This window comes from Pholcus phalangioides, unplaced genomic scaffold (genome assembly GCF_987345545.1).
Source record: "Pholcus phalangioides strain wild (caught in Gottingen) unplaced genomic scaffold, Ppha-v1.0 ptg000002l_1, whole genome shotgun sequence".
Lineage (NCBI taxonomy): Eukaryota > Metazoa > Arthropoda > Arachnida > Araneae > Pholcidae > Pholcus > Pholcus phalangioides.
In genome coordinates, this window is record NW_028301595.1 from 12,795,719 (window position 1) to 12,811,381 (window position 15,663).

Genomic DNA, 15,663 nt, shown 5'->3' on the forward strand with positions numbered 1-15,663 from the left:
TGTAACAGAAATCACTAAACCCAGTGCCGTAACTGGGCAAGTGCAACAGGTGCACACGCACAGGGCCCACTTGGAAGTGGGGAAGTCCTAAATGGGCCATTCTAGGCTCAAGAATGGCTTATATAGAAGGGGGCCTAAATGCAAATTTTTGCACAGGGCACAGGAATGGCTAGTTTCGCACTGACTAAACCACCCCTGTAAAACACCATATATCTTTATTTTTTAATTGAAGTAGGCCAAAGCTGCTCAACCTTTTAGAGAATGCGGCCACTCTTTATTGGTTTGAAGAGGGTGTCGCGGACCTGGTGATTTGTAATCGTGCCATGGGTCACTTAAGAGACCTGGAAATGCGGCACAGGTTGCTAAAGTGATCTTAAACTGTGCAGCCGGGTGCTAAATTAATCTTAAACGTTGCCCCTTTGCCCCCGTGGCGCAGTTTAAGATCAATTTAGTCATCAATCATAGTTAAGTGATCTGTAAATGTGTTACAGGTTGCTTGAGTGATCTGAAACTGCACCGCAGGTCGTTAAAGTGATCTTTAACTGCACTGTGGGTCACATGAGTGACCTGTAAATGTGCCACGGGCTGCTTGTGCTACCTGGAACTGCGCCACAGGTCACTTGAGTGATTTGTAACTGTGCTACGGGCTGCTCGAGTGATCTAGAAATGCGCCGCAGGTCACAATTGTACAATGCAGGTTACTGTTGTGTGATCTGTAAATGTGCAAATTGTCTGCTGGGGGAATCTGGAACAGTGTCACAGGTTGCGAAAGTGATCTTAAACTGTGTCATAGGTCGCTAAATTGATCACTTGAGCGATTTGTAAATGTGCTACGGACTGCTTGAGTGATCTCGAAATGCGCCGCAACTCACTTCTCACTTGAGCGATCTAGAAATGTGCCATGGTCTGCTTAGGGCATCTGGAACAGTGTCGCGGGTCGCTAAAGTGATCTTAAACTGTGTCGTCGTAGGTCGCTAAAGTGATCTAAAACTGTGTCGTCGCAGGTCGCTAAAGTGATCTTAAATTATGTCGCGTCGTAGGTCGCTAAAGTGATCTTAAACTGTGCCAATAACTTTATCTGAAACTGTACTACGGGTCACTTGAGTGAGTGATTTGCTACGGGCTGCTTGAGCCATCTGGAAATGCAACGCTGGTCGATAAAGTGATTTAGAACCGGCATTCACAGCCGCAATTTGGATAAGCACTGTATAACTGAACAATAATTGTATAAACAATGATTAAGTTAACTTTTACGGAATTAGATTTGAGTTCGTGGAAGCAACGGGTTGAGCAACATGGAGGAGCCTTTCAGCAGTTGAAAAGCAAGGGCTGTGGGGAGAATGTTCCATTGATAAATTAGTTATACAAAATGTCTGTGCTCGCCATCGCTGAAATTAAAGGCTTTTAAGAAGGCGAGATATCTCGTCAATGACTGTGAGATGGTTAACCAAGTACGGAATATGTACTTACGATAACGAATAACCGTATATAGTTTTCTTTAAGATTCGGACGAAAAATTTCGAGGACAATTCGAAAAATAATTTCATAAACTACGAGGCAAAATTTAATGAATTTCATTCCAAAATATAGACGATACCGAGCTAAATTTTAAATAACGTACTTTCCGCGAAAAACAAAACTATTCTCATTATTGTTTTTTGACTGGTTTTTGAATGGTTTTCGTAGTAAAAGACTTAACAGCGTATGGATTAACAGTTATGCAAACTATATGAGAAAATAATGGCTTTCAATTCTGCGCACCATGTTTTGTGACAATAGATTATTCAATCATTATCTCGAATATAAGGCACGCTACAATATTGATTTTGCTAAACGCGAAGAAAAACGGAAAACTTAACTGTGTGTCTTCACGAAATTAATTTGGTTCTGAATTTTGCGTAAAATCAACATAAAACTACTAATTTCTCTTTTGAATACAAGTTGTAAACATGCCAAAATCTGTCACACTCAATTCATGCGTTTCGCAAACTTAACATGAAGTAATTGATCACTACTGAATGATGATGGAAAAGCCAAAGTAAATTTTCTCTATATACGTTTTCCATCGTTTTCTCTTCATTCCTTTTTAAATATTTACGAAAATTTAGTCTATATGTAAATTTGGTTTCAACGTATACATTCAGAGTGAGAGGGATTTTAATCAGATTTAAGTAAGTAAATGTGATATACACGTGTGTTAAGTATAAATTATTAAAGGGTTATCAAGGCAAATGCCTGCTTTCTAGGGGTACTTTTTTAGAAAATAGGTGATTTAGGATAAAACGAATGGAATTCTGGTTTGGATACAGTGTAAAATTAAGAAAATAAATGTTATTTCATGAATAATTTATCAGAAAAAATTTTATTGCTAATTTTATACGTAAAATTAGCATATTTCCTGGTAGTTCTGCTAGATATTGCAGACTAAAACTACTGCTTATACCGACGTGTTCATCACGCAGATTATCGATATGACATTTTTCTGTGCAATGAACGAAAAGTTTTGGAATACTGTAAAATCTTTTTGAGGTAAGATTGTTTGTGGAAAAAAAATCGCATACGAAAAGTACTTTACAATCTCATTTTAAAATCATATAAATCAAAAAATTTCAAGCACATCACTTAGTTTCTAGTTTTCTTTGCATAGCCAAAGAGCCGTTTAAAATACGGTGGGTAATTTCATAGAGATATTTTGAAAAATGATTGAGGAATCAAGTTTTTCGTGAAGAGAAGCAAAAAAACCCCGCAAATCTTCAGAAAACGTATTCGAAGATTTCATTTTCAGACCAAGAGATGTAAATTCGTTTCATTCAATTTGGAATAATTTTGCTTCTAGATATTGTAGGGATGAAAATGAAACAGTTTTGGGCTTTAGAATAACTGCTCTTCCAAAGACACATGAAAATGATTCCAACAATTTTTAAAATTTTCAAAAATTTGTAATTTGAACGCAGGGAATCGGCATAAATGACTAGTGCTTAGAGACTAGAGAAATTTATCGGAAATGTGATATAATTTTCTACGGTTTCATTGGAAATTCTACTGTCCAACTATTCAAAATCTCTTTGTTACCTATAGCAAAGTTTTTTCAAGTACATTTCATTGTTACCTGGAACAATGTTTTGTTACAAATATTTTGTTATTTATTGTAAATGGAGAGAATTTCATCAAACATCTTTGAAACAAGTCCATTTTGCGAATCAGATTCCTTTAACTACTTATTGACCGAAATATTTTTTTGACACCATTTGACTCATGTTCAAGCTCAAAAATATTCATAAAAATTTCTAACAGAACTATTTATTGTAAATGAGTGTTAACTGATACCACTTCCTGATATTATTCATAAACATTCTGTTCATTCATCTTAATTGATTCGTGTTTTACGATTTATGTTTAAATGATGCAAATTTTTTATTGTCATTGTTGATAGAGGCAAATTTGGAAATTGATTGATTTATTTATTTTCGAACCAAAACACACATACACAATTTTTTGGAAATAAATTTTTAAAAAGCAACAAAAAAAAAAGCTAAAATTTATTGTTAGTTTAGTTTTCACAATGAAAAAATATTGATGCAACAAATGAATAACAGAAGTCCAGCCGATGGGTTTTCGGATTAAAATTTCGAGGTAAAATTTTTAGTAAAACCCACATCGAAACAGTAAGTTTGAACCACAATCCGCTCCAATTTGCACCAAAAAAAATTGTTGCATTTCTCTTTTCCTTTATATATATATTATGTTATTTGTGAAGCATTTCTCATCACAGAGATGTGAACAGTAACAGAGCAATTCGAATTCAAAAATGTACAAATATTCTGCCATCACGAGATCCAGCTGATAACAATTATGCTTATAATTATATATAACAAATATCATTTGCATCCATTAAATCCAAAATAATTAAGAAACCAATATAGAAAAGTAAAAACGCATTGGATGAAAAATTAAATTGAATATCGAGCCCCCACTCTCTATGAATCTTAATCATAAGACACAATATGAACATGAATGTTTGAAATATTCATATAACCAATATAAATCATACATCGCTTAAATGCTCTCCAATTTCAAGATTACTTGATATGCAATTCATTATTATAATAGAAATTTTTTCATAATTTCCACTAATTATAAAAAAATATTTATAGGTAATGTATCGTCAAATTGCATTTGAATTTGTTATGGAAGAGTCATGAATATTTTTCAGCAATTAGTACCAATTTCCAATTACTAACAATTACTTTTATATTTAATTATAATAAACATTATTTCCATTCAATAAGTGCAATATTGATTAAGAAACCAATATAGCAAAATTACAACGCATTCAATGAAAAATTGAATACAATATTGAACTTCGTCTCAATGGATTAGAATCATCAGATTCAATATGAATATAAATTTTTGAAGCATTTATTATAACTGATATAAATCATAAATTACTTATAAATGCGCTCCAATTTTAAGATAACTCGACGTGCAGTAACGAATTCGTGATTATATTATGAATCTTTCCTACGTTTTTTAAACGATATAAAGACATTTATGGACGAAAATGCCTTCAAGTTGAATTTAATTAGTTATAGAAGAATTTACAGCATACAGCAATTATCCTCATAATTCATTTTAATAAATATTATTTTCATCCAGTAAATGAAAAACAATTAAGACACCGATATAAGAAAATTAAAACGTTTTTAACGAAAAATTAAATTGGCTATCAAACTCCCTCTCTCTCAATGGCTTCGAATCATAAGATCCAATATGAACACAAATTTTTTAAATATTCATTACGACCAATATAAATCATGCATCATTTAAATGCTCTTCAATTTTAAGGTAACTTAAAATGCAATTACAAATTCATAACTATATTATAATTTTATTCTAATTATATATGTATAAATAGATAAAACATCGTCGAAAATTCTGCATTTGATTGAATTTATTATTGAACTGTCATCGCGATTTTTCAGGAATCGAGTAAAAATTTCCAGCTAATAACAATTATCCTGATACTTTGTTTTAGACAACTATTATTTTCATTCGATGGATGCAAAATAATTAAGAAACTTGTAGAATAGTTATAATTCAAAATATCTCTGAAACTTATCCACTGTATTTTAAACGGCTCTTTGGCTGTGCAAAGAAAACTAGAAACTAAGTGATGTGCTCGAAACTTTTTTCATTTACATGATTTTGAATTAAGAATGTCAAATATTTTTGCATACGAATTTTTTTTTCACATAAACAATCTTTACCTCAAAAAGTTTTCTCACAGTATTCTAAAACTTTTCGTTCATTGCACAGAACAATGTCATATCGATAATCTGCGTGATGAACACGTTGGTATAAGCAGTAGTTTTAGTCTGCAATATCTAGCAGAACTACCAGAAAATATGCTAATTTTACGTATAAAATTAGCAATAAAATTTGTTCATGTGAAATAACATTTGTTTTCTTAATTTTACACTATACCCAAACCAATTCATTTTATAGTGACCAAAACTTGTAAAATCAACGAAAAATTAAATTATATATTGACTCTTTCTGAACGAATTCGAATTTTTGAAGCATTCATTATATCTAATATAAATAAATCATGCTCTCTTAAATGTTTTTCAATTTTAAGATCACTTGTGATATGCAATTACGAAATCATGATTGTATTATATAATTTTTTTCCTAATTTTTCTAATCATATAAAAATATTTGTAGATAATATATATCGTAAAATTGCATTTGAATAATTTATGGAAGAGTTATGAATTTTTCAGCAATTTTAGTAACAGTTTCCAGCCCATAACAATTTCCCTCATACTTAATTACAGCAAATATTATTTTCATTCAATAAATTGCATATTAAGAAATCAATGTAGCGAAATTGTATAAAGTATTAAACGTAAACTTAAATAAAATATTGAACCAATGGATGCGAATCATTAGATTCAAATATGAATATACATTTTTGAAGCATTTGTTATAACTGATATAAATGATGAATCATTTAAATGCACTTCAATTTTAAGATAACTTCATATGCAGTCACGAATTCGTAATTATATTATAAATGTCTTCCTGATTCTTTTAACTACCGGGGCAAAGAAATATTTATCGACAAAAATATCATCGAGTTGTATTTAATTGAAAAATGTCAAAAAAATTGGAAAGTCAAAAATAAATCAAAAAAATGTAGTCAAAGAATCACCGGACATGCCTCAAGAATGGAGAGACTTGTTGTTTTGATGATTTTTCCGGAAATGTAGAAGGCAGTTGGAATACTGTTGCCAGATGCAGTTTTGAAAAGATTGAGGAGTGATGTATTGAATTCCTGTTTATATTATGTGTCCGAATCTACAAATTTCCGAAATGAGTGTGTTTCTGAATATTTTGGTGGTGATGCTTGAATGCCAGTGGTTTAAACTGTTAACAGAAAATGAAATTAGATCATCAATGTAAGGAAAATCACCAAAGTTGCATTGCAGTTTGGATTTATTTCTGTAACTTTGTATATCTTTTTCTCATGCTTCTTTGAATTTACAATCTGAAGCTCTGTAAATATTTTTTCTAATATTGTATTTTTAACATTTTTTCATTGCCTTTTTTACGTCCAACATGTTTTTGAGAAGGCAGGCGTCGGGGAACAAGTGTTGGCATTTTTAATGCATATGCATTCATAGCCACCCTTCAGAAACGCGTACACTTTTCGAACCATGCATGGGGTTCCCCCTGATGACGACCCACTGCATAGGTTGTATTTCACTCTCATAAAATTCATTTTTTCCCTTTTTCTTAAAATAATTCTTTTTTGTGTGTATATATATATATATATATATATAGCAATTATCCTTATAATTTATATTCATTAACATAATTTTCATCCAATAAGTGAAAAGATAATTAAGACACCGTTATAGCAAAATGAAAAAGTTTCAAACGAAAAATTAAATAAAATATTGAACTCTCTCTCTTTTAGACATTTTCATTATAAAATTCAAAATTATGCAAATACAAGGATTATAAATGATTATAACTCATATAATCATGCATCACTTAAATGCTCTTCATTTTTAAGATAACTTGATATGCACAATTATGAATTGGTAACTAAATTATAGGTTTTTTTCCTAGTTATATATAAAAATATTTATAAATAAAATATAACGCTAATTGCATTTGAATTAATCGTGAAAAAAATATGAATTTTTCGGTGATCTAGTAAAAATTTCAAGCTGATAACTATCGTCATAATTAATTATATTAAATACTAATATCATTCGATAAACGTAAAACAATTAAAACACCAATATAGCAAAATTAAAATGTATTCAACGAAAAACTGAATGAGGTATTGGATTTTTCTTCAATATATTAATTGAGAAATAGTTCTTAATGTCAAATTATTGAGAAAGAATTCGAAATCATTAGAGTCAATAAGAATATAAATTTTTGAAGCATTTATTATAATGGATATAAATCACCAATCACTCAAATGCTTTTCAATTTTATTATAACTTTATATGCGGTCACGAATTATTGTATTAATACATCAGTTCGCGTAATTTTGTATTATAAAATTTTTCCTTCATTTTCAAAACTATATAAAAATATTTGTTAATAAATATTAAGTTGTATTTAATTAATGAAGAATAATTATGGGTTTTTCATAATAAGTAGTAACAATCCATCCAAAGAGAATTCAATATTTCATTTAATTTATCGTTCATACGTTTTTATTTTTCAATATAGGTTTCTTAATTACATTGCATTCATTGAATGATATGAAAATATTGAATTCTTTTTGGATGGATTGTTACTAAATCGCTGAAAAACTCATAATTATTCTTTATTAATTAAATAAAATTTGGTATTTTATTAACAAATATTTTTTGGAAAATGAAGATAACATTTTATAATATAATTACGTGAACTGATGTATTAATACTATAATTCGTGACTGCATACAACGTTATCTTAAAATTGAAAAGCATTTAAGAGATTTATATTTGTTATAATTAATGCTTCAAAAATTTATATTCGTATTGAGTCTAATGGCTTATAAAAATTATCCTCATTATTTATTATGATAAATATTATTAATTGGGTGGTGCATGCTAGCTTGCCATATCGTCAGTGGTGTCCTAATAACCCTGTGCACGAGTCTGGAAGAAGCCCTCAGATCATTGAAGATATTCGTTGATGCATGAATGTTATTAATTGTGAAATTACTTCTCCCATTTCTTTCTGAAATTATAAATTTAATTATAATTACGTCCGTAATTTTCTAAACTATACGAAAATGATTATCTATAAAATGCGGTCAAATCGTATTTCATTTAATTATAGATGAATTATAAATTTTTTCATAAATCTAGTAACAATGTCCAGTTTATAGCAATTATTCCCACACACACAATTCTTCATTATAATAAATACAATTTTCATTCGCCAAACGCAAAATAATTAAACAAGCCAATATAGCAAAATAAAAACGTATTCAATCAAAAATTAAAATAAAATATCGAACTTTATCTAAGAGGATTTGAATCATTAGACTCAATGCAAACCTAAATCTATTAAATATTCATTATAGCTAATGTAAATCGTGCATTACTCTCTTAAATGCTCTTCAGTTTTAAGATAACGTATGTGCAGTTACGAATTCCAACTATACATGTTTATATTATAATTTTTTTTCTAATGTATAACAAATAGATAAATTATCGTGAAACTGAACATTTGAACTAGGTAATTAAAAGATAATCATGAATTTTTTCAGCTATCTATATAAGTAACAATTTACAGCTGATTACAAATATATCCTCATAATTCATTACAATAAATATTATTTTAATTCAATAATTGCAAAGCAATTGAGAAACCTATATAGTAAAGTAAAAACGTATTGAATACATGAAAAATTGAATGGAATATTGATCTCTTTTTGAATGGATTCTAGAATCATTCGACTCGATACAAATATTACGTATATAAATTTTTGAAGCTTCTATTAAAACTGGTATAAATAATGCATCATTTGAATGCTTTTGCTTTTCGATTTTAATTATCTTAATATGCAGTAAAGAATTCATACTTATATTACTTTTTTTTTCTAATTTTCCAAATTATACAAAAATATTTATTGATCGTCAAATTAATTAATTATTTAATTTCGTAATTAAATATAGAAAAATTAATATGGATTTTTCAGCAAGCGAGTAAGAACTTACAGCTGATAACAATTATCTTCCTGATTCAATATAATGAATATTATTTTCTCTCAATAAATGCAAAATAATTAAGAAATCAATACAGCAAAATAAAAGCGTACTCAATGAAAAGTATCGAACTATCAAAGGATTCGAATCATTAAAGTCTATGTGAGCCTAAATTTAAATATTCATTATAGCTAATATAAATCATGCATCACTTAAATGCTCTTAATTTTAATGATAACAATATGTAGTTACGTGTGCTATAAATGTTTCTCCTAATTACATTAAATAAAATATTGTCAAATTTTGCATTTGAACTAGGTAATTGTAAAATAATTATGAGTTTTTCAGCTATCTACGTAAAACAGTTTATATCTGAATTATATCATTCAATAAATGCAAAATAATTAAGAAACCTATATAGCGAAATAAAAACGTATGAACGAAAAATGAAATAAAACATTGAATTCTCAAAAAATTATTAGACTCAATATAGTACATTGTACGTATATGTATTTTTGCAGCATTTATTGCAACGGATATAAATAATACTCTTCAATTTCAAGTTATCTTAAACGCTTACCCACGAAATAATATGCATGCAGTCAAGAATTAATAATTATATTATAATTTCTTTTTTGTGTTTCCAAAGTATATAAAAATATTAATAAAATATTGCCAATTTCCATTTAATTAATTATAGAAGAATGAGCATAAATTTTTCACTGAGTGAGTAAGAATTCCCCAGCTGATAAAAATTATCCTCACAATTCATTATAATAAATATTATATTTTTTATTCAATAAATACAAAATAATTACGGAACCGAAGCAGAAAAATAAAAGCGCACTCACAACAGAAAATAAATTGAATATTAAATTTTCTCTGAATGGATTCGAAATCTCATTAGACTCGTTATAGGAGCATATGAATACGAATTTTCGAATTATTTATTATAATTAATAAAATCTATGCACATCCTTAAATGCTATTCAATTTTAAGATAGCAATATGCAATTATGAATTCATTACTATATTTCATATTTATTTTACCAGCTATACAAAAATATGTATAAGCAAAATATCGCTAATCCCATTTGAATTAAGAATTATAAATTTTCCAGCAATCTAGTGACAATTTGCAGCTGATAACAAGTACTATCATAATTCATTGTAATAAATATATATATTTTTTTCAATTCAGTGAACGCAAAATGTCTAAGAAACCAATACAGCAAAATAATAACGTACGCAACGGAAACATTAATTGATATTGATCTCTCTCCCAATTCATTCAAATCAATATCATCTCAATATGAACTTAAATTTCTAAAATATTCATTATAATTAAAATAAATAATGCATCACTTAAATGCTCCTCCACTTTAAGATAACCTGATATGCAACTACGATAACTATATTAAATTTTTTTTTCCTAATTGCATTAAAAATAGGTAATATATCGGCAAATTGCATTCGAAGTAATCATAGAAACATGGATTTTTCAACAATTTAATGTTCAAGTCGCACAATTATAAACTTTAATTAGATCAACAAACATAATTATAAAAATTTTATTAGACAAAGATATTGAATGCCATGTATTAAATTTTTTTGGGAAATGATTTTAATGCAAATTAATAGTTAAAAACGGAGATTCATCGCTCGGAAATATATCGCTTCATACCCAAATGCATCGCCCATAACCAACCGGAAAGGTCATACCGCATGATCCACGCACATACATACGCATACACATGTATAAATTCAACCAAGACCGAAAGAGAATCGCTTCGAAATGCAGATTATAAATACAGATCTCAGATAAAATTTACATGCAATTATCAAATAATACCCAAAAAATTCAATATATCACAAAAAAACGTAATCAAAACACTCACCGTTCCCGGATGTCGCCATCGCAGAACTCGTTAATCAGATAAAAAATATCTTATTCAGAAACGAAAGTATTATCCACAAATTTTTTTTTCTCTCTCCGACAACACGAAGGATTATTATAATTATACAATTATTGTTATTACAACAAACTTATAATATCTGCAAACTGCTGTCGGCTCAGTGATAATTGTTGATTATTTCTTGTTTTGATGACGGATAAAGGGGAGGAAGAGATGGAAAAAGAATCCGAATCTTTATTTATTTTTCTCCAGGTGATGATAACAGTTGACAATGATGCTGCTACACGGGAAAAAATCTCCAGATAATTATCAATTCTTAATTATCTTATACTCAAGTCTTTTTTACAACAACCACCGCCATGCTTATCGTCTAACTCTCTGTGTCCGTCCGTTATTTTATCTGGATCCCAGAGTTCCTCTTTTTTTCCTCCAGTCACAAAAAAAAAATACAACCAACTGGTTCGCGTTCTTTCTAGGAGCTGGTGGCTGGCCTGGCTTTCGGTGTCCGCGTCCTTTCTCGCGGTGTCCGCGTCTCTGCCAAAACCGGAGCCAAAGCTGCCCCAAAAGCAAAGCAAAAGCGACTCTCTCTCTCTCTCACACACACACACATACGAAGACTACACTAGCGCTGCTGCTGTTGCCTATGCCTATGCTTCTTCCTATGCTATCTCTTCCTTCCTACTCCTATGGCTGTTGCCTAGGAGAAACTAATTGATCGTTCTACTTTGTGTTCTCTCTCTCTCTCTCTTCTCTTATATATATTTTTGCTGTATTATTTCGCGATGCCCCATCCCTCCTTTTTCCTAATGCCCTCTAACAGTGTGTCGTGCCTCCGGGTTATCATTATTATTATTATTAATATTTTCATTGTCTGTGAAATATTACGGTGTCTTGTGTTTTTATGCATGGTTTATTGAAATATATATTAAGTGAAATTGATTTTTGCTTGTTTAATCTTTCTGTTTTGTTGTCGTTGTTAATGTTAGATGATGGTGACCAGTGGTCTGCTTATTAACCCTGCGCATAAGTCAGAAAGGAGCCCCCCCCCCCGTAAATTATTTAATATATCTGTTGATGGTTGAATGTTAATAGTTGTGAAATTATTTTTTTCAGTAATGCTGAAATTATTTCTTCCGTTAATTCTGCATCTCGTTGATTCTGAAATTATTTCTTTCAATACTTCTGAAATTTTCATTAATTCTGTTATGAAGACATTTCCTCAATCCGAATCTGAACTATGCTTGATACTGATATTATGCTTGATACTGATATTATGCATGATACTGATATTATGCATGATACTGATATTATGCTTGATACGATACTGATATTATGCTTGATACGATACTGATATTATGCTTGATACGATACTGATATTATGCTTGATACGATACTGATATTATGCTTGATACGATACTGATATTATGCTTGATACGATACTGATATTATGCTTGATACGATACTGATATTATGCTTGATACGATACTGATATTATGCTTGATACGATACTGATATTATGCATGATACTGATATTATGCTTGATACGATACTGATATTATGCTTGATACGATACTGATATTATGCTTGATACGATACTGATATTATGCTTGATACGATACTGATATTATGCTTGATACGATACTGATATTATGCATGATACTGATATTATGCATGATACTGATATTATGCTTGATACTGATATTATGCTTGATACTGATATTATGCTTGATACTGATATTATGCTTGATACTGATATTATGCTTGATACTGATATTATGCTTGATACTGATATTATGCTTCATACTGAATGCTGATATTATTTCTTTCAAATGCTGATATTATTTCTTTCAAATGCTGATATTATTTCTTTCAAATGCTGATATTATTTCTTTCAAATGCTGATATTATTTCTTTCAAATGCTGATATTATTTCTTTCAAATGCTGATATTATTTCTTTCAAATGCTGATATTATTTCTTTCAAATGCTGATATTATTTCTTTCAAATGCTGATATCATTTCTTTCAAAAATGCTGAAATTACTTCTCCCATTAATTCTGAATTTTTGTTGATTCTGAAAATACTTTCTTCCAATGAGTTTTGAAATATTATTTCTAATATGCCTAAAGTTATTTCTTTCAACATTTCTGAAGCTATTTCTTCCATTAATTTCGAACTTCCATTGAACTCCAATTATTTCCCCTAATAATACTTAAATTATTTTCTCCATTAATTTTGCAATTAGTTCTTTCAATAACTATGAAATTATTTCTTTCATTGGTTCTGAACTTTCGTAGATTCGGAAAAAATATTTCCATTAATTCTGAAATTATCTCTCCCAATAATGGCAAATTCTGAAAATAATTCTGAAATAATGTTCTCCATGTATTCTGAGTTTTATTCTATTTTTTAACTTTAATTGATTCTCAAACTATTTCTTTTGCTAAAATTCTGCAACCACGTCTTTCAATTCTTCTGAAATAATTTCTTCATTGATTCTGAATATATATTTTTGTGGTATTATTTAGCGATGTGCCCCCATCTCTTTTTCCTTATGCTCTCTAATAGTGGGGGTTATCATTATCATCATCATCATTATTATTAATATTTTCATTGCCTGAGGAATATCGTGGTGTCTTGTGTTTTCTATTTTTATGTGCATGGTTTATTGAAATATATTAAGTGAAATTGAGTTTTGCTTGCTTAATATATATTTTTCGTCATTATTGTTAGGTGACTGTGGTGTTGAATTATGAATTTTCCAGCGATCTAGAAACAATTTCCAGCTAATAGCAATTATCCTCGTAATTCATATGATAAATATCATTTTCATTCGATAAATGCAAATAATTAGGAAATCATTATAAAATATTGAAAACGTATTAAACGAAAACCTAAATAAAATATTTTAATCTTTCTTAATGTCAATTGAGAAATAACTATAATGTTGGTAATTGGGAAAAAAATTCGAAATCATTAGACTCAACATGAATAAATTTTTTGAAGCATTTAATAATAACTCATGTAAATCATGAATCACTCTCAAATGCTCTTCAGTTTTAAGGTAACTTGATACAAATACAAATACAACGCCACAACAGGCAAATTGCCCAACGAGGTGGCTGACTTAAGAACATCATGGATCCCCGAGCCCCTACCTACTACTGCTACACCACACATGCACCCTCCCCCCCCGCGGAACCCCCCCAACGAATCGGTACATGCGGGAATGTGCGTGTACGTGTAGTGCAACCTGACGTAAAGTTTGTTTCTGTGTAATGCTTGTTATGCCGCTGTGGTGGTCGAGTGGTTATAGTGACGGACTCGCGATGCGAGGATCCGGGTTCGAACCCCACAGTGGTGGTCGGCTGAAGTTGGTTTTCTGTGGTTCCCAACTTCAAGGCGCAAATGCGAGCCGATCTCCCCGTTAAAAAGTCTCGTCACAGAGAGCAACAGTCCTACAACAATAAATCATTCAATCATAACACTTCACTCATAGTTAGAAAAACTAGTGGCAGATGGCAGCACTACACATAACAAGCAAAACAACAAACAGAGAAACAACAAAACTTCACGTCAGGTTTCACTACACGTACACGCACATTCCCGCATGTACCGATTCGTTGGGGGGTTCAACGGGGGGGGGGGGGTGTGTGGGCGGGGTGCATGTGTGGTGTAGTAGTAGTAGGTAGGGCCTCCAAAAAATGGCTCGGGGATCCATGATGTTCTTAAGTCAGCCACCTCGTTGGGCAATTTGCCTGTTGTGGCGTTGTATTTGTATTTGTATGTGTAGTGCTGTCATCTGCCCCCAGTTTTACTAACTATGAGTGAAGTGTTATGGTTGAATGATTTACCGTTGTAGGACTGTTGCTCTCTGTGGCGAGACTTTTTAACGGGGAGATCGGCTCGCATTTGCGCCTTGAAGTTGGGAACCACAGAAAACCAACTTCAGCCGACCACCACTGAGGGGTTCGAACCCGGATCCTCGCATCACGAGTCCGGCACTATAACCACTCGACCACCACAGCGGCAAAAAGGTGTAATTATTTCGAGGAGGGTGGACTTGAACCCATGTACCCTGAACTCTTCCCATCTCTAACTCCGTATCTTACCAACCCACCACTACAGCACTAAAGCTGCAGTCATGCAGTCATGAGTAATAGTATTAATACATCAGAGTTCGTAATTACAGTAGATTATATAATGTATGATAAATTTTTAAAATAATTTTTCAAAGTACAACGGGACTTCGGTTAACGAGCCTAATTCATTCCGCAAACGTACTCGTTATCCGAACCACTCGTTATTCGAATCAAACTTCCTCATAGGAAACAATGGAAACTTGGGCAATTCGTTTCACAATCATTCATTCACATGCAAATGACTAATAAAAACGTCATTCATTCAATAATGATACCATAAATAATACAATAAAATAGTTAAAAAATAACAATGTCTAATGCTATAAATTAACATACAATACGATAATGTTTACAGATTAAATTGGATTAACGACCAGAGAGA

General features: G+C 30.7%; 1 protein-coding gene across 5 annotated transcripts in view; it reads right to left on the minus strand.

The window, feature by feature from the left end:
- LOC149089429 (muscle calcium channel subunit alpha-1-like) overlaps positions 1-11,679 on the minus strand; it is a 295,248-nt gene extending 283,569 nt beyond the window's left edge. For all 5 annotated transcript variants that reach the window (XM_089238484.1, XM_089238476.1, XM_089238466.1 and 2 more), the window contains exon 1: positions 11,123-11,679. In XM_089238484.1, coding sequence (XP_089094610.1) covers positions 11,123-11,141 — 19 coding nt within the window. In that variant the 5' untranslated portion in view covers positions 11,142-11,679. The remainder of the gene's footprint in view (positions 1-11,122) is intronic.
- Positions 11,680-15,663: the final 3,984 nt, after the last annotated feature.